This window comes from Gobio gobio, assembly GCF_949357685.1.
Source record: "Gobio gobio genome assembly, chromosome: 11".
In the NCBI taxonomy this organism is placed as follows: Eukaryota; Metazoa; Chordata; class Actinopteri; order Cypriniformes; family Gobionidae; genus Gobio; species Gobio gobio.
In genome coordinates this window covers 55,002,593-55,024,888 of record NC_137104.1, presented here as the reverse complement: position 1 = coordinate 55,024,888, position 22,296 = coordinate 55,002,593, and the positions used below count along the sequence as shown (strand labels likewise).

The window sequence follows — 22,296 nt, the reverse complement described above, 5'->3', positions numbered from 1 at the left end:
AAACTGGTGTGAGTCCAATGTGGATGGTAGAGAGTCTTTTAGGTGTTCCAGGACCAGCCGCTCTAAGCACTTCATAATGATGGGTGTGAGTGCTACAGGGCGGTACTCATTAGGGCACCTCGGGCTAGAGCTTTTCGGCACTGGCACAATGGAAGTGCACTTAAAGCATGTTGGTACAGCTGCTTGGGCAAGAGACAGGTTGAAAATGTCTGTAAAAACCCCAGCGAGCTGCTCCGCACATGCCCTGAGAACATGTCCAGGGATGTTGTCTGGTCCAGCAGCCTTGTGCACGCTGATCCGGCTCAGTGACTTGCAGACATCTGTGGAGGAGAGTGTGATTGGTGGGTGGTCAGCTGAGGGTTTGAGCTTGGTGGCAGTTTCTCTGTTGTCTCTTTCAAAGCGAGCATAGAAGTAATTTAGCTTGTTCAGGAAGTTGACATCAGTGGCTGCGGGGGTGGAGTGGGTGGGTTTGTAGTCACTGATGGCCTGAATGCCCTGCCACATGTGTCGAGGGTCAGAGTTGGAAAAGTGTCCCTCTATCTTTTGCTTGTAGCAGTGCTTGGCCTTTTTGATGCCCCTCTTCAGGTTTGCTCTGGATGTGCTGTAGGCTTGTGCATCACCTGATCTGAAGGCAGTATTGCGTGACTTCAACAGGAGTCGCACTTCCCTGTTCATCCAAGGCTTCTGATTTGGGTATGTGGTGATTTGTTTCTGGGTTGTAACACTGTCAATGGTGGTATTGATATGATCCAATACAGAGGAGGTGTAGGAGTCAATGTCCGTGTGAGCGCCACTGGTGGCTTGAGAAGCAAACATACTCCAGTCTGTGTGTAGAAACCTTTCCTGGAGTGTGGAATCTGCCCCCGCAGGCCACACCTTGATGTTCTTCACTGATGGCTTCACACGGTTGATGAGGGGGTGCATATTTGGGTGTTAGAAACAAAGAGAGGTGGTCTGACTGTCCCAGGTGGGGGAGGGGTGTCGCAACGTAAGCTCCAGCCATGTTTGTGTAAACATTGTCTAAGGTTTTGTTTCCTCTGGTGTGGCAGGAAACATGCTGGTGAAACTTGGGTAGCACTGACTTTAAGTTTGAGTGATTAAAGTCACCTGCAACAATAAACGCAGCTTCCGGTGATCAGTATTCCGCTGTTTAACCAGGTTTCCGTGAAGATTAGGACGTTACAGTTCAAAAGTTTCTTACTGTGTGTAATGCTGAGTCGAATCTCCTCCATTTTGTTCACTAGCGATCGTACATTGGCAAGGAAAATGCTGGGTAAAGAGAGCAGATGAGGAGTAAGCATTAGCTTAGCTCTTAGTCCTCCACGCTTCCCCCGCCTTTGTTTACGATCACGCCGCCGCCTGCGAGCACTTCTGCCCGGCCGGGTGGAGTGCATAACCTCAGGCGTCCTAGCGATCTCAGGAAAGAGTTGAAGATTGTCCATAAAACTGTGTGTGTGGTCTTGACTGATGGACACATTATAATAATACTGAGTGTGTGTGTGTGGTCTTGACTGATGGACACATTATAATAATGCTGAGTGTGTGTGTGTTTCTCCTCAGATGAGATCTCTGTGAACACAGGTGAGGAGCTGAAGCTGGATGTTCTGTTGACCAATGCTGATAAAGTGGAGACAAACTCCAGTGGAGAGTGGACAGAGGTGTGGACGAGAGGTCACGGGGTCAGCAGTGATCGACTGACCGACAGTGATGGGAATCTGACCATTAATGCGTTCACATCCAATGACACTGGAACATACAGAGTTCTGGACTCTGAAGGAGAAATCCTGATCACACTCACACTCACAGGTCAGAGAACATCAATATAGAGCTGCACAATGAATCATATTTAATCATGATTTCTGCTTCTCTCTATTAATCATCAGTGATATTGGGCCACAGGTTATTAGTTGAAAACGGTTTTGTTTTAAAGGTCCCGTTCTTCGTGTTTTTTTGAAGCTTTGATTGTGTTTACAGTGAGCAATATAACATGTGTTCATGTTTCGCGTGTAAAAAAACACAGTATTTTTCACACAATTTACTTATCTGTATACCGCTGTTTCCACTGTCCTAAAAACGGATGGTGAGTTCCTTGTTCTATGAAGTCCCTCCTTCAGAAATACGTCACGAGTTCTGATTGTGCCAGCAGTTCCTGTGTTGTGATTCGACCGCAGCTTAGCGCAAGTTGGAAAGGTCACGCCTCTTAACGGAGAGATGTTTGCGCTCAATGATCTCTACAGCGTCCCTGGGAAAGCCAAACAAAGGTGATTTGACTCCTGGATGAAAATAACAGCGTCTCGACGACATGGCGATAAACACACTCAACGCAACAGTTCCTTTTCTCCACGCGACCGTCCGCTTCTCCACGTGGGAGAGCAACAAGACCGCGCCCCCTTTTTCGCGTATTCTTTGTGGGCGGAGGTTAGTCTGTTCTACTGTTCTATACTGACGTAATTATAGAAGGAAGTACCAGGATGTAGTTCAAGCCAGCCGTTCGCTGTAGGCTTTGAAAGGGAACTTCTGTTAAATAAAATATCTCGCTTGGCATTGAACTTTGAGCTTTATAATTTTACAGGTATTATTTATTCTCTAACAGCAACATTACACACTAACTAAAGTTTGAACAATGGGATCATGTGGAATGGGACCTTTAAATGAACATTTATGTATTATAACAGTGGTATCAATCCTCCACAAGCTTTGATTGTCATATTCTGCTCTCAGTCTGTTCTCCGTTTCCTGCGATCAAATCTTCTCAGTGATGAACGCTATAACAGCCAATCATGGATCGTGACTGTAGTGTTTGTGATTGTGGTCACTGAATAAACACATTTACGGAATTATTGGAATTAATATTAGGAATATCACAGTTTTAGCTTTTGAGAGAAGCTTCTAGAGGTCGGACGATATATCAGGCCGATATTTGTCATTTTTTTTAATATATCGGCATCGGCTGATATCCGTGTTCAGTAGCGCCGATTTAAAGTCAGGCATGTCCGCGGGCAGCCCTGTGTTATTGGTGCGGTCCGGAACTGGCATAATGCTACAGCTGGTAGAAGGTTGGCTTACTTGCAGTTAACTTTATTAAGGACTGTAGTCGAAAACTATCAGCAGCTTGCTTGCTAACATATTAGCGCCAAAGTTATAAGTTCTGTTTATTTGTCCTGTATCGGAGTCGGAGAATTTCACTCGTGGGTCTTCCTCTGAGTCCGCACTTTCATGACGTAATGCCGCTTTGCCTGTCGGGAAGAAGTCCTCTGTGTAACCGACACCAGCACGGGTTCGGCTGAAGTGCGCATCGAGGGCGCATATCGACCTCAAAGGGGGCGCTCGCGAGAACCTTCTGAGACCTAAAATGACAAATGGGACAGCCTGCGGTCTCGTGGACTTAACGGTGCACATGAAGTGACAAAGGCAAACAGAAACTGAATATACATTCATGACCAGTAATCGTGATTTATAATCTTTGAGCAAAATAATCCTGATTATTAGCGTAACCACTATTACACTGTACAGCCCTAGTCATGTGATGTGTGTAAATATTAATGGGTCACTTCAGTGATTTAGCATTAAGCTTTGTATCAGTAGAAATATATATTTGAATTATGGTACTTTCCCTCTTCATATCCCCCTGAGACGAGAGAATTATGCATTTTATTTCTGGAAAAAATCCTCTGATGACGCAAATATTGTAATTTTGCGTCATCAGAGGATTTTTTGTCCAGAGGCTAGAGACTACAGCCAGTAGATGGAGCTGTCCCGCATGTTATCAACCCATCTCAGGAGAGAGATCTCACGCACAGAATGTGAATGCGCTCGGCTCGGCCATTCATAACGGAGCAGTGCGGAGCAAAGTTCGGCTCACACTTTATTGAAAAGACACATTCAGTTTTTAATTGTAGTGTTTATTCTCTAACTGAACGAAATTATTGTATTATTATGAAGATAAAAACAACGCTGGGGGCGGGAGTGGCCTCGTAGGGCAGCGAAGCAAGTGCATTCTGGGAGTTGTTGTCTTTCATCCACATGAGACAAAAATAAATTTTCTGTCTTTTCTCTGTCTAAAATGCACCAAATTAAAAAATAATTTCACATTTCTACTACATAAATGACCTAGTTTAAATACACATTCATCTTCCCAGCGCTGAAGTGCCCCTTTAAAGCATTTAAAGGGATAGTTCACCCAAAAATGAAACTTCTGTCATCATTTTCTCACCCTCAAGTTCCAAACCTGTATGAGTTTCTTTGTTCTGCTGAGCACAAAAGAAGATGTTTAGAAGAATGTTTGTAACCAAGCAGAGAGAGCAACCATTGACTACCGTAGTAGGGAAAAAAATTAGGGATGCACCAAATCCAGATTTTTGGGGTTTGGCCGAATACCGAATTCACTGGTTAAGATTCGGCCGAATCAGAAACCGAATACCGAATCCTGCTCCCATCCTCAGTCCATTATCACAGTAAACACATTAATGAAGTAAACAACGTCCACAGCAGTGTAGGGATGTTGACCGTTTAACCGTTCACCGAAAGTAAGAACTTTGACCGATTAATACTATCAGTTAACCACGCTTTAAATGTTTTTAACGCTTATTTGTTTGTTTGTTTTTTGCTGCATGGTTAATAAAAATATGCTGTATAGCGTTATTTGTTCACTCACGGAGCGCGTCGACGTGCAACACAAACCAGATATATCTCACAGAATGAAGCAGTGGAGAAGCTTCTACTGTGAGGGACCATTTGGACAGAAGAATACAGCAGCAGCTCAAGCTCTGACTGGTGGACAGCAAATGAACGGGGCTTCCCGAGGCTGGCCGCTCTAGCGAGGCGTTCTCTCTGTGTTCCCGGGACACCAGTGCATCTGAAGCCTTGTTTAAGGCTTTTCGTAGTGTGGTTTTGGTCACGTTAACTAAGATAAACATTGTCGTGTATGTTCTTCTCGCTGCTGTTTCCTGATGGTTTATAGAACAATTACCCCGAGTCGCCCTCTATCGCCTCAAAGAACAGCCCAACGGAGAGCGCAGGAGGTGCGCGCTGTCGGTCAGAAGAGGCTCGCGCTGCGGAGACAGAAGGATTGAGAGAGTGTTTTCTGCCAACAGACTGCTGTCCAGACTAACCCACATCACTTAGACGTGTTACTTAAAAAACAAACAAACAAAAACATACAAGGTGTGGATTGAGGTAGCCTAGGCCTGCTATTTTTATTTGACCAAAAAAAACTATTCAGGTTCTTCAAAGCTTCAAACGGATTCAGTGTATTTTAGTGTTGTCATCTTAATTTGGTAATTATTTATGTGAAAAATATATAGTGTAGGCCTATTTATTTTATTCTTTTTATTTATATTTTATCTGATCTATATGCAGCTGTTTGCACGGTAAAATAAGGTCAAGTCAAGTCAACTTTATTTATATAGCGCTTTTAACAATGTAGATTGTTTCAAAGCAGCTTTACAGTGTTAAACAGGAAAATAATGCAGCATAATTTTATTAAGCTGTATAGCCATTTGATGTCATCAGTTCATTTCAATTTCCATACGGTGACAGTGTGGGCTTTAGATCAATAATTAGATCAGTAATTTAGTTTAAATGGTTAATTTAGTTTATTAATTAGATTTATTTCGATGTTTAGTTGAAAAATATAGTGTCCCCAACTGAGCACGCCAAGCCAGAGGCAACAGTGGCAAGGAAACCAAAACCCCATCAGGAGCAGAATGGAGAAAAATAAACCTTGGAGAAACCAGGCTCAGTCGGGGGGGCAGTTCTCCTCTGGCCAATTAACAAACAGCGTATTATTATTATTATTATTATTATTATTATTATTATTATTATTATTATTATTCTGGCCGCTTTACAGGTCAAAGGTCATAATAGATCGGAATATTCGAAGGACCGGAGGCAACACGCTGGAGACGGGTTTATTGAGGATGACATATCGATTTAAGTATTATTTCCCCAAGGCTAGTTGACGAAGTTACTGCTGACGTCGACACCAGTGGAGAAGATCCTCCAAGACCCACTCGTGGGCCATGGCGTCGAGACTTCCTGTCCTGAAGTCCTGCTGCCCAGACCGCCCGAGCTGGTTAACGACAACCAGCTGGCTCTTACGCCCGCACCTGGGGCTGGCTCCATCCCGGAGGCAGCTAGGGAACAATTCTTTTGCTTTGTCCTAGGGCCTCCATGACGGCGCAGTCTCTCGGGCAGTGCCTACAGACATGAACCTAATCACATTGCTAACAGCAGTGTACCCAGCAGAAGTGCTAAACAAAAGACCCTCTAAAGCGAGGGGAGTACAACTTACGTCGCCTGCTTCGGGCGGCTGTCTTACTCTCAATGCAGCGGCCAACCGTAAATGCGAGGGCGTCAGCCATTAGCAATGCTCGGGCCTCAGGGGAGCATTCGATCAGAACCGCAACAGAAGGTTTATCCGATGTTCAGCTCAACCCGAGCCCTAAAGAAGGTGGAGCAGAGACATAGAGCAAGGGTGAAATAACACATAAATATGCAACCCACCGGCCGTGCCGTCCTCCAGGAAGAGGCCGGGGGCTGCCAGCAGATGGCGGCCACCAAGCTCTGAAAGGCGGAAACAGCAGATAAAGTCTAATCGGAAACTGGCGAAAGACGCTTAATTCCGCCCCACGACCACTGGCAAAGTCGCCGTCTCCTGCAACACCTCGACTGCATTACTCGTAACCCCAGAACGCAGAGAAGGGGGCGGGCCTTGGCCGGACGATTCTGTAATAAGAGGAGGCAAAAACAAGGATGCACACACAAAGCCATGTTCTTATATCAAAAGACAGGCCAGGGGCGAACGACCTTCCTTAAAAGGGAACACCCCCATCCTTCACGGAGCCTAGGCCAAGTGGTGCGACTTAAGTACGCAATAGATCCACTCAGGGCTCGGGAAAGAAATATTATCACCTCTAATATTACACAATGAGGCCCCGAAAAAAACCCCTTCCCCAAAGCCCCGCAGAGCTGGGCGTGGATCTCACTACAGCTCATGCATGAACGCATACTCTGTCTTCAGCTACTTCACACTTTAACGCTAGGAAAAACACAGCTCGCCCCCGACACTACAAGCCCTCGGGCAAGAGCGCAATTCAGTTACCCACCTCAGTGGGGAAAAATTAACATGGAGAGGCAGCAACTCTACTAGCAAAAGTGAGGCATTCACACACAACCACATAATGTTGCAAAGAAGATCGTTCTTAGTTTACTCACGGGGAGCTGCAGGCCCTGCGAAATCCAGCGACGTTCCAAATCTCCCCAGATAACCTCTTAGGAGGTTATTCCCCGTAGCCATTAGCAATGGCTTTAGCAACGTTAGCAACGTTCCCCGTAGCGTCGAGCTGACGCAGCGCGAGTTCCCTTTCGAAAGGGAACCAATGGTTTATTCTAATTTAATCTAATAATAATACTAGATTAATAATATTTATAATAACTAATATAATAATTTAAATAAATCAAAAAAGTCCGAAATATTAATGCACACCAACTAATTGTTAAATCAGGTGAAATACAGTAAAGCTCTGGCAGGTACAGTACAGGCATTTCTGATGCTGATATTACAGAAACTCCTCCATCAGCTCACAGTTATTGAAGCGCTTGAGTGTGTGATGAGCAGAACAATCCAGTTCACTGAAATAACTACTGGAATAGTTTATGATGACCTGTTACAGAGAACAGACAGAAGCACCACATGCATTTCAGTATTGATGCTTTGTGTTTAATGAACATTTACTGTGTGTATTTGCAGGAGCCGCCCCTAGATCTGTGTCAGGAATAAAGGGAGGCGACGTCACGCTAACATGTGACTTTGAGGACAAGAAGATTACTCCATTTCATTTAAGCAGTCACTCAGAAATCATCCCTGTCTGTGAGACTGAAGATTGTACCGGTCGAGTGTTTAAAGAAGGATCATGTGGCGTCATCATCAAGGATCTGAGACTGAGGGATGCTGGCAAATACATTCTGAGAGTCCAGTACACACATGATCAGACAGAAGTGAAGCGACTAATCTTAGAGTACCAACTTCATATTCAGGGTAAAGCTGATTTTTTAAATGATCACATTTGGTCCCTCAATCCTAAATCTGTGTGTGTGGTCTTGACTGATGGACACATTATAATAATGCTGAGTGTGTGTGTGTTTCTCCTCAGATGAGATCTCTGTGAACACAGGTGAGGAGCTGAAGCTGGATGTTCTGTTGATCAATGCTGATAAAGTGGAGACAAACTCCAGTGGAGAGTGGACAGAGGTGTGGACGAGAGGTCACGGGGTCAGCAGTGATCGACTGACCGACAGTGATGGGAATCTGACCATTAATGCGTTCACATCCACTGACACTGGAACATACAGAGTTCTGGATTATAGAGGAGAAATCCTGATCACACTCACACTCACAGGTCAGAGAACATCAATATAGAGCTGCACAATGAATCATATTTAATCATGATTTCTGCTTCTCTCTATTAATCATCAGTGATAATGGGCCACAGGTTATTAGTTGAAAACGGTTTTGCTTTGATTGTCATATTCTGCTCTCAGTCTGTTCTCCGTTTCCTGTGATCAAAGCTTCTCAGTGATGAACGCTATAACAGCCAATCATGGATCGTGACTGTAGTGTTTGTGATTGTGGTCACTGAATAAACACATTTACGGAATTATTGGAATTAATATTAGGAATATCACAGTTTTAGCTTTTGAGAGAAGCTTCTAGAGGTCGGACGATATATCAGGCCGATATTCGTCTTTTTTTATATATTGGCATCGGCTGATATCCGTGTTCAGTAGAGCCGATTTAAAGTCAGGCATGTCCGCGGGCAGCCCTGTGTTATTGGTGCGGTCCGGAACTGGCATAATGCTACAGCTGGTAGAAGGTTGGCTTACTTGCAGTTAACTTTATTAAGGACTGTAGTCTAAAACTATCAGCAGCTTGCTTGCTAACATATTAGCCCCAAAGTTATAATTTCTGTTTATTTGTCCTGTATCAGAGTCTGAGAATTTCACTCGTGGGTCTTCCTCTGAGTCCGCACTTTCATGACGTAATGCCGCTTTGCCTGTCGGGAAGAAGTCCTCTGTGTAACCGACACCAGCACGGGTTCGGCTGAAGTGCGCATCGAGGGCGCATATCGACCTCAAAGGGGGCGCTCGCGAGAACCTTCTGAGACCTAAAATGACAAATGGGACAGCCTGCGGTCTCGTGGCTTAACGGTGCACATGAAGTGACAAAGGCAAACAGAAACTGAATATACATTCATGACCAGTAATCGTGATTTATAATCTTTGAGCAAAATAATCCTGATTATTAGCGTAACCACTATTACACTGTACAGCCCTAGTCATGTGATGTGTGTAAATATTAATGGGTCACTTCAGTGATTTAGCATTAAGCTTTGTATCAGTAGAAATCCGGTAGTATATTTGAATTATGGTACTTCCCCTCCTCATATCCCCCTGAGACGAGAGAATTATGCATTTTATTTCTGGAAAAAATCCTCTGATGACGCAAATATTGTAATTTTGCGTCATCGGAGGATTTTTTGTCCAGAGGCTAGAGACTACAGCCAGTAGATGGAGCTGTCCCGCATGTTATCAACCCGCCCACAGGAGAGAGATCTCACGCACAGAATGTTCATGCGCTCGTCCATTCATAACGGAGCAGTGCGGAGCAAAGTGAGTGTTTCAACTTTTCAATAAATTCCTATGAAAGTTTAGCTTCCATATGCGTTCAGAAAACGCGCCAGACTGGACACACACTGAGAATGACAGCCCGCTTACCTCAGCTCAGCTCAGCTCTTACTTCCCTCTCGTGCTGAATGAGATCTGACTCCTGCTGCGTTTGTCCTGTGACTTTCGAGACAAAAATACATTTTCTGTCTTTTCTCAGTCTAGAAGGCACCAAATTAAAAAATAATTTCACATTTCTACTACATAAATGACCTAGTTTAAATACACATTCATCTTCCCAGCGCAGAAGTGCCCCTTTAAAGCATTTAAAGGGATAGTTCACCCAAAAATGAAACTTCTGTCATCATTTTCTCACCCTCAAGTTCCAAACCTGTATGAGTTTCTTTGTTCTGCTGAACACAAAAGAAGATATTTAGAAGAATGTTTGTAACCAAGCAGAGAGAGCAACCATTGACTACCGTAGTAGGGAAAAAAATTAGGGATGCACCGAATCCAGATTTTTGGGGTTTGGCCGAATACCGAATCCACTGGTTAAGATTCGGCCGAATCAGAAACCGAATACCGAATCCTGCTCCCATCCTCAGTCCATTATCACAGTAAACACATTAATGAAGTAAACAACGTCCACAGCAGTGTAGGGATGTTGACCGTTTAACCGTTCACCGAAAGTAAGAACTTTGACCGATTAATACTATCAGTTAACCACGCTTTAAATGTGTTTAACGCTTATTTGTTTGTTTGTTTTTTGCTGCATGGTTAATAAAAATATGCTGTATAGCGTTATTTGTTCACTCACGGAGCGCAATGAAGCAGTGGAGAAGCTTCTACTGTGAGGGACCATTTGGACAGAAGAATACAGCAGCAGCTCAAGCTCTGACTGGTGGACAGCAAATTAACGGGGCTTGGCCGCTCTAGCGAGGCGTTCTCTCTGTGTTCCCGGGACACCAGTGCATCTGAAGCCTTGTTTAAGGCTTTTCGTAGTGTGGTTTTGGTCACGTTAACTAAGATAAACATTGTCGTGTATGTTCTTCTCGCTGCTGTTTCCTGATGGTTTATAGAACAATTACCCCGAGTCGCCCTCTATCGCCTCAAAGAACAGCCCAACGGAGAGCGCAGGAGGCGCGCGCTGTCGGTCAGAAGAGGCTCGCGCTGTGGAGACAGAAGGATTGAGAGAGTGTTTTCTGCCAACAGACTGCTGTCCAGACTAACCCAGTTCTCCTCTGGCCAATTAACAAACAGCGTATTATTATTATTATTATTATTATTCTGGCCGCTTTACAGGTCAAAGGTCATAATAGATCGGAATATTCGAAGGACCGGAGGCAACACGCTGGAGACGGGTTTATTGAGGATGACATATCGATTTAAGTATTATTTCCCCAAGGCTAGTTGACGAAGTTACTGCTGACGTCGACACCAGTGGAGAAGATCCTCCAAGACCCACTCGTGGGCCATGGCGTCGAGACTTCCTGTCCTGAAGTCCTGCTGCCCAGACCGCCCGAGCTGGTTAACGACAACCAGCTGGCTCTTACGCCCGCACCTGGGGCTGGCTCCATCCCGGAGGCAGCTAGGGAACAATTCTTTTGCTTTGTCCTAGGGCCTCCATGACGGCGCAGTCTCTCGGGCAGTGCCTACAGACATGAACCTAATCACATTGCTAACAGCAGTGTACCCAGCAGAAGTGCTAAACAAAAGACCCTCTAAAGCGAGGGGAGTACAACTTACGTCGCCTGCTTCGGGCGGCTGTCTTACTCTCAATGCAGCGGCCAACCGTAAATGCGAGGGCGTCAGCCATTAGCAATGCTCGGGCCTCAGGGGAGCATTCGATCAGAACCACAACAGAAGGTTTATCCGATGTTCAGCTCAACCCGAGCCCTAAAGAAGGTGGAGCAGAGACATAGAGCAAGGGTGAAATAACACATAAATATGCAACCCACCGGGCGTGCCGTCCTCCAGGAAGAGGCCGGGGGCTGCCAGCAGATGGCGGCCACCAAGCTCTGAAAGGCGGAAACAGCAGATAAAGTCTAATCGGAAACTGGCGAAAGACGCTTAATTCCGCCCCACGACCACTGGCAAAGTCGCCGTCTCCTGCAACACCTCGACTGCATTACTCGTAACCCCAGAACGCAGAGAAGGGGGCGGGCCTTGGCCGGACGATTCTGTAATAAGAGGAGGCAAAAACAAGGATGCACACACAAAGCCATGTTCTTATATCAAAAGACAGGCCAGGGGCGAACGACCTTCCTTAAAAGGGAACACCCCCATCCTTCACGGAGCCTAGGCCAAGTGGTGCGACACAAGTACGCAATAGATCCACTCAGGGCTCGGGAAAGAAATATTATCACCTCTAATATTACACAATGAGGCCCCGAAAAAAACCCCTTCCCCAAAGCCCCGCAGAGCTGGGCGTGGATCTCACTACAGCTCATGCATGAACGCATACTCTGTCTTCAGCTACTTCACACTTTAACGCTAGGAAAAACACAGCTCGCCCCCGACACTACAAGCCCTCGGGCAAGAGCGCAATTCAGTTACCCACCTCAGTGGGGAAAAATTAACATGGAGAGGCAGCAACTCTACTAGCAAAAGTGAGGCATTCACACACAACCACATAATGTTGCAAAGAAGATCGTTCTTAGTTTACTCACAGGGAGCTGCAGGCCCTGCGAAATCCAGCGACGTTCCAAATCTCCCCAGATAACCTCTCAGGAGGTTATTCCCCGTAGCCATTAGCAATGGCTTTAGCAACGTTAGCAACGTTCCCCGTAGCGTCGAGCTGACGCAGCGCGAGTTCCCTTTCGAAAGGGAACCAATGGTTAATTCTAATTTAATCTAATAATAATACTAGATTAATAATATTTATAATAACTAATATAATAATTTAAATAAATCAAAAAAGTCCGAAATATTAATGCACACCAACTAATTGTTAAATCAGGTGAAATACAGTAAAGCTCTGGCAGGTACAGTACAGGCATTTCTGATGCTGATATTATAGAAACTCCTCCATCAGCTCACAGTTATTGAAGCGCTTGAGTGTGTGATGAGCAGAACAATCCAGTTCACTGAAATAACTACTGGAATAGTTTATGATGACCTGTTACAGAGAACAGACAGAAGCACCACATGCATTTCAGTATTGATGCTTTGTGTTTAATGAACATTTACTGTGTGTATTTGCAGGAGCCGCCCCTAGATCTGTGTCAGGAATAAAGGGAGGCGAGGTCACGCTAACATGTGACTTTGAGGACAAGAAGATTACTCCATTTCATTTAAGCAGTCACTCAGAAATCATCCCTGTCTGTGAGACTGAAGATTGTACCGGTCGAGTGTTTAAAGAAGGATCATGTGGCGTCATCATCAAGGATCTGAGACTGAGGGATGCTGGCAAATACATTCTGAGAGTCCAGTACACACATGATCAGACAGAAGTGAAGCGACTAATCTTAGAGTACCAACTTCATATTCAGGGTAAAGCTGATTTTTTAAATGATCACATTTGGTCCCTCAATCCTAAATCTGTGTGTGTGGTCTTGACTGATGGACACATTATAATAATGCTGAGTGTGTGTGTGTTTCTCCTCAGATGAGATCTCTGTGAACACAGGTGAGGAGCTGAAGCTGGATGTTCTGTTGACCAATGCTGATAAAGTGGAGACAAACTCCAGTGGAGAGTGGACAGAGGTGTGGACGAGAGGTCACGGGGTCAGCAGTGATCGACTGACCGACAGTGATGGGAATCTGACCATTAATGCGTTCACATCCACTGACACTGGAACATACAGAGTTCTGGATTATAGAGGAGAAATCCTGATCACACTCACACTCACAGGTCAGAGAACATCAATATAGAGCTGCACAATGAATCATATTTAATCATGATTTCTGCTTCTCTCTATTAATCATCAGTGATAATGGGCCACAGGTTATTAGTTGAAAACGGTTTTGCTTTGATTGTTATATTCTGCTCTCAGTCTGTTCTCCGTTTCCTGTGATCAAACCTTCTCAGTGATGAACGCTATAACAGCCAATCATGGATCGTGACTGTAGTGTTTGTGATTGTGGTCACTGAATAAACACATTTACGGAATTATTGGAATTAATATTAGGAATATCACAGTTTTAGCTTTTGAGAGAAGCTTCTAGAGGTCGGACGATATATCAGGCCGATATTCGTCTTTTTTTATATATTGGCATCGGCTGATATCCGTGTTCAGTAGAGCCGATTTAAAGTCAGGCATGTCCGCGGGCAGCCCTGTGTTATTGGTGCGGTCCGGAACTGGCATAATGCTACAGCTGGTAGAAGGTTGGCTTACTTGCAGTTAACTTTATTAAGGACTGTAGTCTAAAACTATCAGCAGCTTGCTTGCTAACATATTAGCCCCAAAGTTATAATTTCTGTTTATTTGTCCTGTATCAGAGTCTGAGAATTTCACTCGTGGGTCTTCCTCTGAGTCCGCACTTTCATGACGTAATGCCGCTTTGCCTGTCGGGAAGAAGTCCTCTGTGTAACCGACACCAGCACGGGCTCGGCTGAAGTGCGCATCGAGGGCGCATATCGACCTCAAAGGGGGCGCTCGCGAGAACCTTCTGAGACCTAAAATGACAAATGGGACAGCCTGCGGTCTCGTGGCTTAACGGTGCACATGAAGTGACAAAGGCAAACAGAAACTGAATATACATTCATGACCAGTAATCGTGATTTATAATCTTTGAGCAAAATAATCCTGATTATTAGCGTAACCACTATTACACTGTACAGCCCTAGTCATGTGATGTGTGTAAATATTAATGGGTCACTTCAGTGATTTAGCATTAAGCTTTGTATCAGTAGAAATCCGGTAGTATATTTGAATTATGGTACTTCCCCTCCTCATATCCCCCTGAGACGAGAGAATTATGCATTTTATTTCTGGAAAAAATCCTCTGATGACGCAAATATTGTAATTTTGCGTCATCGGAGGATTTTTTGTCCAGAGGCTAGAGACTACAGCCAGTAGATGGAGCTGTCCCGCATGTTATCAACCCGCCCACAGGAGAGAGATCTCACGCACAGAATGTTCATGCGCTCGTCCATTCATAACGGAGCAGTGCGGAGCAAAGTGAGTGTTTCAACTTTTCAATAAATTCCTATGAAAGTTTAGCTTCCATATGCGTTCAGAAAACGCGCCAGACTGGACACACACTGAGAATGACAGCCCGCTTACCTCAGCTCAGCTCAGCTCTTACTTCCCTCTCGTGCTGAATGAGATCTGACTCCTGCTGCGTTTGTCCTGTGACTTTCGAGACAAAAATACATTTTCTGTCTTTTCTCAGTCTAGAAGGCACCAAATTAAAAAATAATTTCACATTTCTACTACATAAATGACCTAGTTTAAATACACATTCATCTTCCCAGCGCAGAAGTGCCCCTTTAAAGCATTTAAAGGGATAGTTCACCCAAAAATGAAACTTCTGTCATCATTTACTCACCCTCAAGTTCCAAACCTGTATGAGTTTCTTTGTTCTGCTGAACACAGAAGAAGATATTTAGAAGAATGTTTGTAACCAAGCAGAGAGAGCAACCATTGACTACCATAGCAGGGAAAAAAATTAGGGATGCACCAAATCCAGATTTGTGGGGTTCGGCCGAATACCGAATCCTACTCCCATCCTCAGTCCATTAGCACAGTGTAGGATTACAAATTTAGGAAGGTACATAACTTTAGCATTTAAGGTAAAAATGATGATATCAGATTAGTTAGTCTGCTATGCAAATCTTCCAGGCCAGTTCCTGTTTTTTCTCTTCATTGTAAGTAAGATGAGCACCATTTGTCTTTAATGGCTCTTGGAGCCTCTGAGTAATTGGATTAGCATCTGTCCATTTGAGTGACACTGTTGTGCTTATTGAATCAAGACTGATGACAGGAATGTTTGGGTTGTGTCTCTATTTCCTATACAACATTTGTATTGTATTGTTCAGAGTGTCACCTCCCCTGCTGTGTAGTCCCTCCCCCTGAAATGTAGATAAATTACAGTGTTTGGTACTGTTAAGTAAGACTTGATGACCTCAGCGGAAAGACAGCACGTTTTCTCATTAAAGAATCCTGCTGAAGAAAAAAACCTATCCAAGTCTCCTGGTCTCTTCTTCAAACGAGGAAAAGGAAATTCACAACAACACATTAATGAAGTAAACAACGTCCACAGCAGTGTAGGGATGTTGACCGTTTAACCGTTCACCGAAAGTAAGAACTTTGACCGATTAATACTATCAGTTAACCATGCTTTAAATGTTTTTAACGCTTATTTGTTTGTTTGTTTTTTGCTGCATGGTTAATAAAAATATGCTGTATAGCGTTATTTGTTCACTCACGGAGCGCAATGAAGCAGTGGAGAAGCTTCTACTGTGAGGGACCATTTGGACAGAAGAATACAGCAGCAGCTCAAGCTCTGACTGGTGGACAGCAAATTAACGGGGCTTGGCCGCTCTAGCGAGGCGTTCTCTCTGTGTTCCCGGGACACCAGTGCATCTGAAGCCTTGTTTAAGGCTTTTCGTAGTGTGGTTTTGGTCACGTTAACTAAGATAAACATTGTCGTGTATGTTCTTCTCGCTGCTGTTTCCTGATGGTTAATAGAACAATTCCCCCGAGTCGCCCTCTATCGCCTCAAAGAACAGCCCAACGGAGAGCGCAGGAGGCGCGCGCTGTCGGTCAGAAGAGGCTCGCGCTGCGGAGACAGAAGGATTGAGAGAGTGTTTTCTGCCAACAGACTGCTGTCCAGACTAACCCACATCACTTAGACGTGTTACTTAAAAAACAAACAAACAAACAAAAACATACAAGGTGTGGATTGAGGTAGCCTAGGCCTGCTATTTTTATTTGACCAAAAAAAACTATTCCGGTTCTTCAAAGCTTCAAACGGATTCAGAGTATTTTAGTGTTGTCATCTTAATTTGGTAATTATTTAAGTGAAAAATATATAGTGTAGGCCTATTTATTTTATTATTTTTATTTATATTTTATCTGATCTATATGCAGCTGTTTGCACAGTAAAATAAAATACATTTTGGCTGCTGTCTGTAGATTCCTTCATGCACAACTCGTATTCTCTCGGATGTTTCATACGCAAATGTTTTAACAGCGGCTGTTGTTTAGGGTCCCTGTCATCACGAGACAAATCGACATTGCAAATTGAACATGTAGCTCGACTTGAATCGCCTTCTTTTGACTTAAAGTAGCATAAGCCTACTGCCACGTTTTCTGTTGATGAATTTCATTTTCACTTTCAACGGCGTCATTACGTTCGACCAGTGGATCGCGCATAGTGCAAACCTAGGGTTCGGTTCGGTGGAAAAAAATTCTGAGGTTTGGCGGAAACCGAACCCCGGGTTCGGGGGAACCTGACTGCCCTGCCGGAACGTTTGCTGCTGGCTACACGATGGACGCGTGGGAGAAGTGGCATGTTGTGTGTCTAGCGGCTCTTTCCGTAGAGGACATTGAAGATATCTACCTATTTGGAATCATGGTAACAGGGTTTCTGCTGATTGGATCAGGCATTGCCCTGGTATATCAAGGAATTCAGGAAGCGGTGACAGCTGTTCAAAGCTCCACAAGGCTGCCCGTCATGATTGAAGCAGTGGGCAGAGCGGTCATCTCTCAAACTGGGACTATTAACCGCAATATGGATAACATCATGAAGATGCAACGCAATATGGATATCATCATGGAGAAGCTCACCGCTTTGCAAAAAGATCGTTTCAGAGACCAGAGCGAACTAAGAGAGTAGTCATAAATTGTGGCTACTCGCTCCCAGACCAAACAATTCCAATCTTATCTGCTTTCGGCTTCCTCTACCAGCACGGCCTTGGCCAAGGCCGCTGTTGGGACAACAACTCCCCCGGAAGAGCACTGCAGGAAGACGCTCTTGCATTCATCCCCCAATCACCTGCTGACTCGGACTGGGATCTGATCAAGGTTGTCTACATAGCAACTTGCGGACTGGAGCACCGAGATTATGGTGCCAGGTGACTCTCCAGGCCTACACAAACATGCATATGAACTCTACAGACACACACACATTTATGCACACACCCATCTCTCACCTTCACCGCTTTGTACCCCCAGTCTGACAAGTGGGTCTGTGACCAGCGCCTGAAATGGCTGCAGGACCGGCCGCCTGGCTGTGCTGGGATACCTCAACCCCCCACTCCTCTCCCCTGTTGCAAGTCGTGTTTCATGTTGTAATGTGTATGCGCTCATGTTGCTGAGATGTTTTTTTACTGTTCCAACACTGTGCTCCCGGAAGGAGCATAGTCTGGGGGTTGTTTTTTTTTCTTTCTCATCTCCTCACCCCTCCTTACCTCTCCTCATGTTATGCTGTATTTTTTTCTGTCCAACTCAAGAAGGCGCCGCAGAATGGCGACTCGGTGTGACTCGCACAACACCAAAACAAATTCCGTGTATGTGTAAAAATGTACTTGGCAATAAAGCTCCTTGAGGGTGAGTAAATGATGACAGAAGTTTCATTTTTGGGTGAACTATCCCTTTAAATGGTGAGGATACATCATGATCTGAACATCAGATGATGCTAAACTGAATGACTGACCTTACAATGTCATCTACAGAATCAAAGGAGGAACTGAAGTACATCAATGATGACGAAACTGAAGACACTGGACTAAGTAAGTAAAACGGGGCATTGAGAGCTTTACACAATCTTTATACAATGAGTTGAAACATGAACAAAACATTAAAATATATATTTGCTCACTCCTTCCTTCCACCTGTAGAGATCTGGATTTGGCTTGCAGTGTTTTTAGTGGCTCTGATGGTTCTGATTATATTTGCTGTCAAGAAACGCCAACGCAAACGTCGACACAGGAACACTGAACGGGCTCCAGTATCAAAATAAGATTCAAAAGGCTTTGAAATGCAGGCTGTTAACCAAACTAATAACTTAAATTTACTGTACTAATAAAAACAATATTAGCTAACACACACAGTAACGTAACTGCAGTGAACAACTGATCCAGGAGAATGAAGTTGTTTAACCTCTTAAACTAGTGCAATGTGAGATGGTGGTCCAGTGGCTGTACGTTAACTCTTTTTGCACACAGCACTGGTGCTACAGAGGCTGAAAGTTTCGTAGCACAGCCCACAAAATTGTAGCACATGTATAAAACGCCTGTTACCATGTCTGAAAGATGCAAAAAAAGTGCTATACAATACAAATATTTAAGAATTAAAAAAATAAAATAAATAATAATAATTATATAATTAAAAATTGAAGCGATTTTCATAATTTCACAAAGACAAATCTGGATTTTGGTTTAATTTCAGTCAATCGTGCAGCCCTAGATTAACCTCACACGAGCACAAAACACATTCCCTCTTCACTCAAACGAGCTCTGTCTCACATGCTAAACTGTATCGCACGCGTGCTGTTAAATAAAATAAACACGACGTTTATAGTTCTCACAACTTTATTCAGTGCATGGTAAAGTTACTACGCGCGCTACTGGGGTAAATACAGTATATTCATCGCACAGACCGATTTTTTTGTAGCACGTGTTGCATATATGTCGCACTGTACAGCCCTGGTCCAGTGGGTTAAACCATGGACCTGATACACAGAAGGTTGCTGGTTCAATCCCAGCGCTCACCACCAGTGTGTCCTTGAGCAAGGCACTTTACTCCATGTTGCTCCAGGGGGATTGTCCCTGTAATAATAATGCATAATGTCTGCCAAATGCATAAATATAAAAAAAAACTCTACAAACCCTGTCCAGAATGACATCATCAAGTACATACTTTAAATGTTAAATGTCTGTGGAGGAGCTCTGACCTCATGTGTGGTCATTTGAAAGCTCAGAGTCTCTACTTTCTGCAGATATTGTTAGAATAATGATGAAATTTCTTCTTCTATTCACAATATATAAGTAGGAGTAATGCCAAGTATAAAGAGCCCTTATTCCTAATATGTAACCAAGAATGAGGGCAAGTATAGTGAGGCCTATGTTAACCACACAAGTATGTTATGTTTTGTTTTATTATGTTAAAGCTGTATCAGAAGTTCTAATACAACTCTTATAAGGAAGTTGTTTATGTAACCTTTGTTTTAGACTTTATAAGAGTCTTATAAGAAAAGTGGTGGAGGTCTTATAAGAGAACCTTTATTGTTAGGCTATATTAGAGCCGCAAATAGAATAGACGTAGTAAAGTGAAATGAGAAGTTGTTTATATGGCAGAAAAACTTTTATAAGAAGTGTTTTATTTTTCACAACTTTTATGTACAAGCTGTTTATAAGGCCGAAAAACTTAAAGGAAGCTTTTCTTATACAACTTTCATGAATGACTTTGTAAACATGAAGAAACACAAGAACATGTTATTATACAAATGTTTTGTTTTTGGTTTGTAGTAAAAATATAAGAAGACATTGTTTGGTAAAAAAGTATTTGATGGAACTATTGAGATGAGCACACTAGGCCATATGTATGAAAGTCATTTATTGATGTAAAAGATGGGCAAGTGAAATGTAACCTGTATTAGCATGCAAGCATGGAACACAGTATTAAACAAAGAAGTAGGTTTTACCCCGGGATGATGCCTTGCAGACGAGACGAAGGAGGAGATTAAGAATCCAAGCCAGAAGAAGAAGAATGAACGAGTACAGAGCATTTTATACTAACATGTTGAAGGAGTTCAGGGAGTTGACAATGATGCAGGATCTGGGAGTGGATGAACTGTGCATATGTGATTGAATATGTAATGAAGAGGTGTGATAATGAAATGGTATATAAGGTCTTGATCTCTGTGTGAACATCAGAAGCTGAGAGCGACAGCTGCTTCTCCAGTGCTTGATGATCGAGCCTGACATCTGCTGCTGACTTTTGTGTACTGACGTTTTGAAACTTAAAACTTTTCTTTTGTAACCTTTATTGATTGTATGTAAAAACTTTTGTTAATGGAAAAATAAATCTACTTATAATTGATTTATAAAAGAAACGGTTTGGCACGTCTCTGCTTTCTAAACGAGTTGATCTGAACCAGACACGGAGGGGTCTGTTCTTCTAGAGAGTGAGTATAAACTTATATATTTATGATCTAGTTTAGGATTCGACCTGCTTTACCTAGCCTGAGATTATAAACCAAAACTGGGTAGAAGTTGTGTGGGATCTAGATAGATTGTACACCGAATAACAATATGCATAAATGTTTTGTTTGTTTTACAGAAAGTAACTTATTTACTCTAAATTACTTTGGTACCTTTTCTGCCTGGATTTGTCCGACCCAAATGGAAAAGCTTCCCACACACACACACACACACACACACACACACACACACACACACACACACACACACACACACACACACACACACACACACACACACACACACACACACACACACACACACACACACACACACACACACACACACACACACACACACACACAGTGTCTCTAAACACACAATACTGGAGTCATTTTACAGGAAACCCTCTGAAGTTACATAAACCACTGCTAAAAGTGATAAACGTGTGAGTTTATGTTGTCTGAGCTGTAATCCCCCCCCCCCCCCCCCCCAAAAAAAGAGATTTTTTAGGTTATAAATTCATTGTTGAAAGTGTGTATCTCAGGCCCTGTGTGTTCTAGCACCCTGCAGACAGTTTGGGCTGTTTCCGGCATATGTCAGCAAACACTGGAAAAAATTATTCAATGACACTGGGATATTGCATTTATAAGGATATATAAATAAATAAATCAATGGTCTGGTGATAGCCAGACAAAGAGCACAGGGCCTGAGATATACAAAAAAAATTATTTATAACCAAAAAAAAAAAAAATCAAAAAGCGTCTCTTTTTTGGGGGTTATTAAAGCTCAGACAACATATCCTCACATGTTTATGACTTTTAGCAGTGGTCTATGAAACTTCAGAGGGTTTCCTGTAAAATGACTGACAGTATTGTGTGTGTGTGTGTGTGTGTGTGTGTCTGTGTGTGTGTATGGGAAGCTTTATACATTTGGGTCGGCCATTGCACTTCGCCTCACTCACACTTTTAGGGAAAATTCCCGACTTTAGTTAAATAACCATTTCCACGCTTGGGACAGTTGGATTGTAAGGCGCGCCGCAATTTTTAAAAAATTTTTTATGTTGCTAGGAAACCCCAGAATCATCTGTTCTGTCTAATCAAGGTAACGTCACCACAACGGAAGGCCCGCCTCTCCATTCATTTGATTGGACAATAGAAAAATCACGATGCCGTCGGGCGCTTTTCTGCTCAGAGTTGGGGTTTTTTCAACTTCATGCGTTCAGAATGTACAGAGACTCCAGAAAGAAAAACATTCTTTATTAAATCACTCTTTATTAAATCAGATCAGATGCTGTGGCTTCCCCTGTAACATCAATACAGCTCTTTATTATTCTCAGATTTCAGTTTGTAACCATATCAGTGTGAATGCCGTCTCAACTATCACTGCGGTAGAGTGTGTGTGTGTGTGTGTGTGTGTGTGTGTGTGTGTGTGTCCTGGGCTGAGTGTATTGGGTCTGGAGGTAGCTTTAGTTTGTGCTACAGGTGTTAATATTTATCAGAAGGCTGGACGTAGCAAAGCCCAGTGTAGATCTGAGCCAC

The 22,296-nt window shown here is 43.4% G+C and overlaps 1 protein-coding gene across 1 annotated transcript in view; it reads left to right on the top strand.

The window, feature by feature from the left end:
* LOC307133550 (uncharacterized protein) overlaps positions 1–18,898 on the top strand; it is a 28,277-nt gene extending 9,379 nt beyond the window's left edge. The window contains exons 4-10 of the mRNA XM_079828632.1: positions 1,561–1,806; positions 7,751–8,038; positions 8,154–8,399; positions 12,868–13,155; positions 13,271–13,516; positions 18,287–18,343; positions 18,452–18,898. Of these exons, the coding sequence (XP_079684758.1) occupies positions 1,561–1,806; positions 7,751–8,038; positions 8,154–8,399; positions 12,868–13,155; positions 13,271–13,516; positions 18,287–18,343; positions 18,452–18,573 (1,493 nt within the window). The 3' untranslated portion in view covers positions 18,574–18,898. The remainder of the gene's footprint in view (positions 1–1,560; positions 1,807–7,750; positions 8,039–8,153; positions 8,400–12,867; positions 13,156–13,270; positions 13,517–18,286; positions 18,344–18,451) is intronic.
* Positions 18,899–22,296: the final 3,398 nt, after the last annotated feature.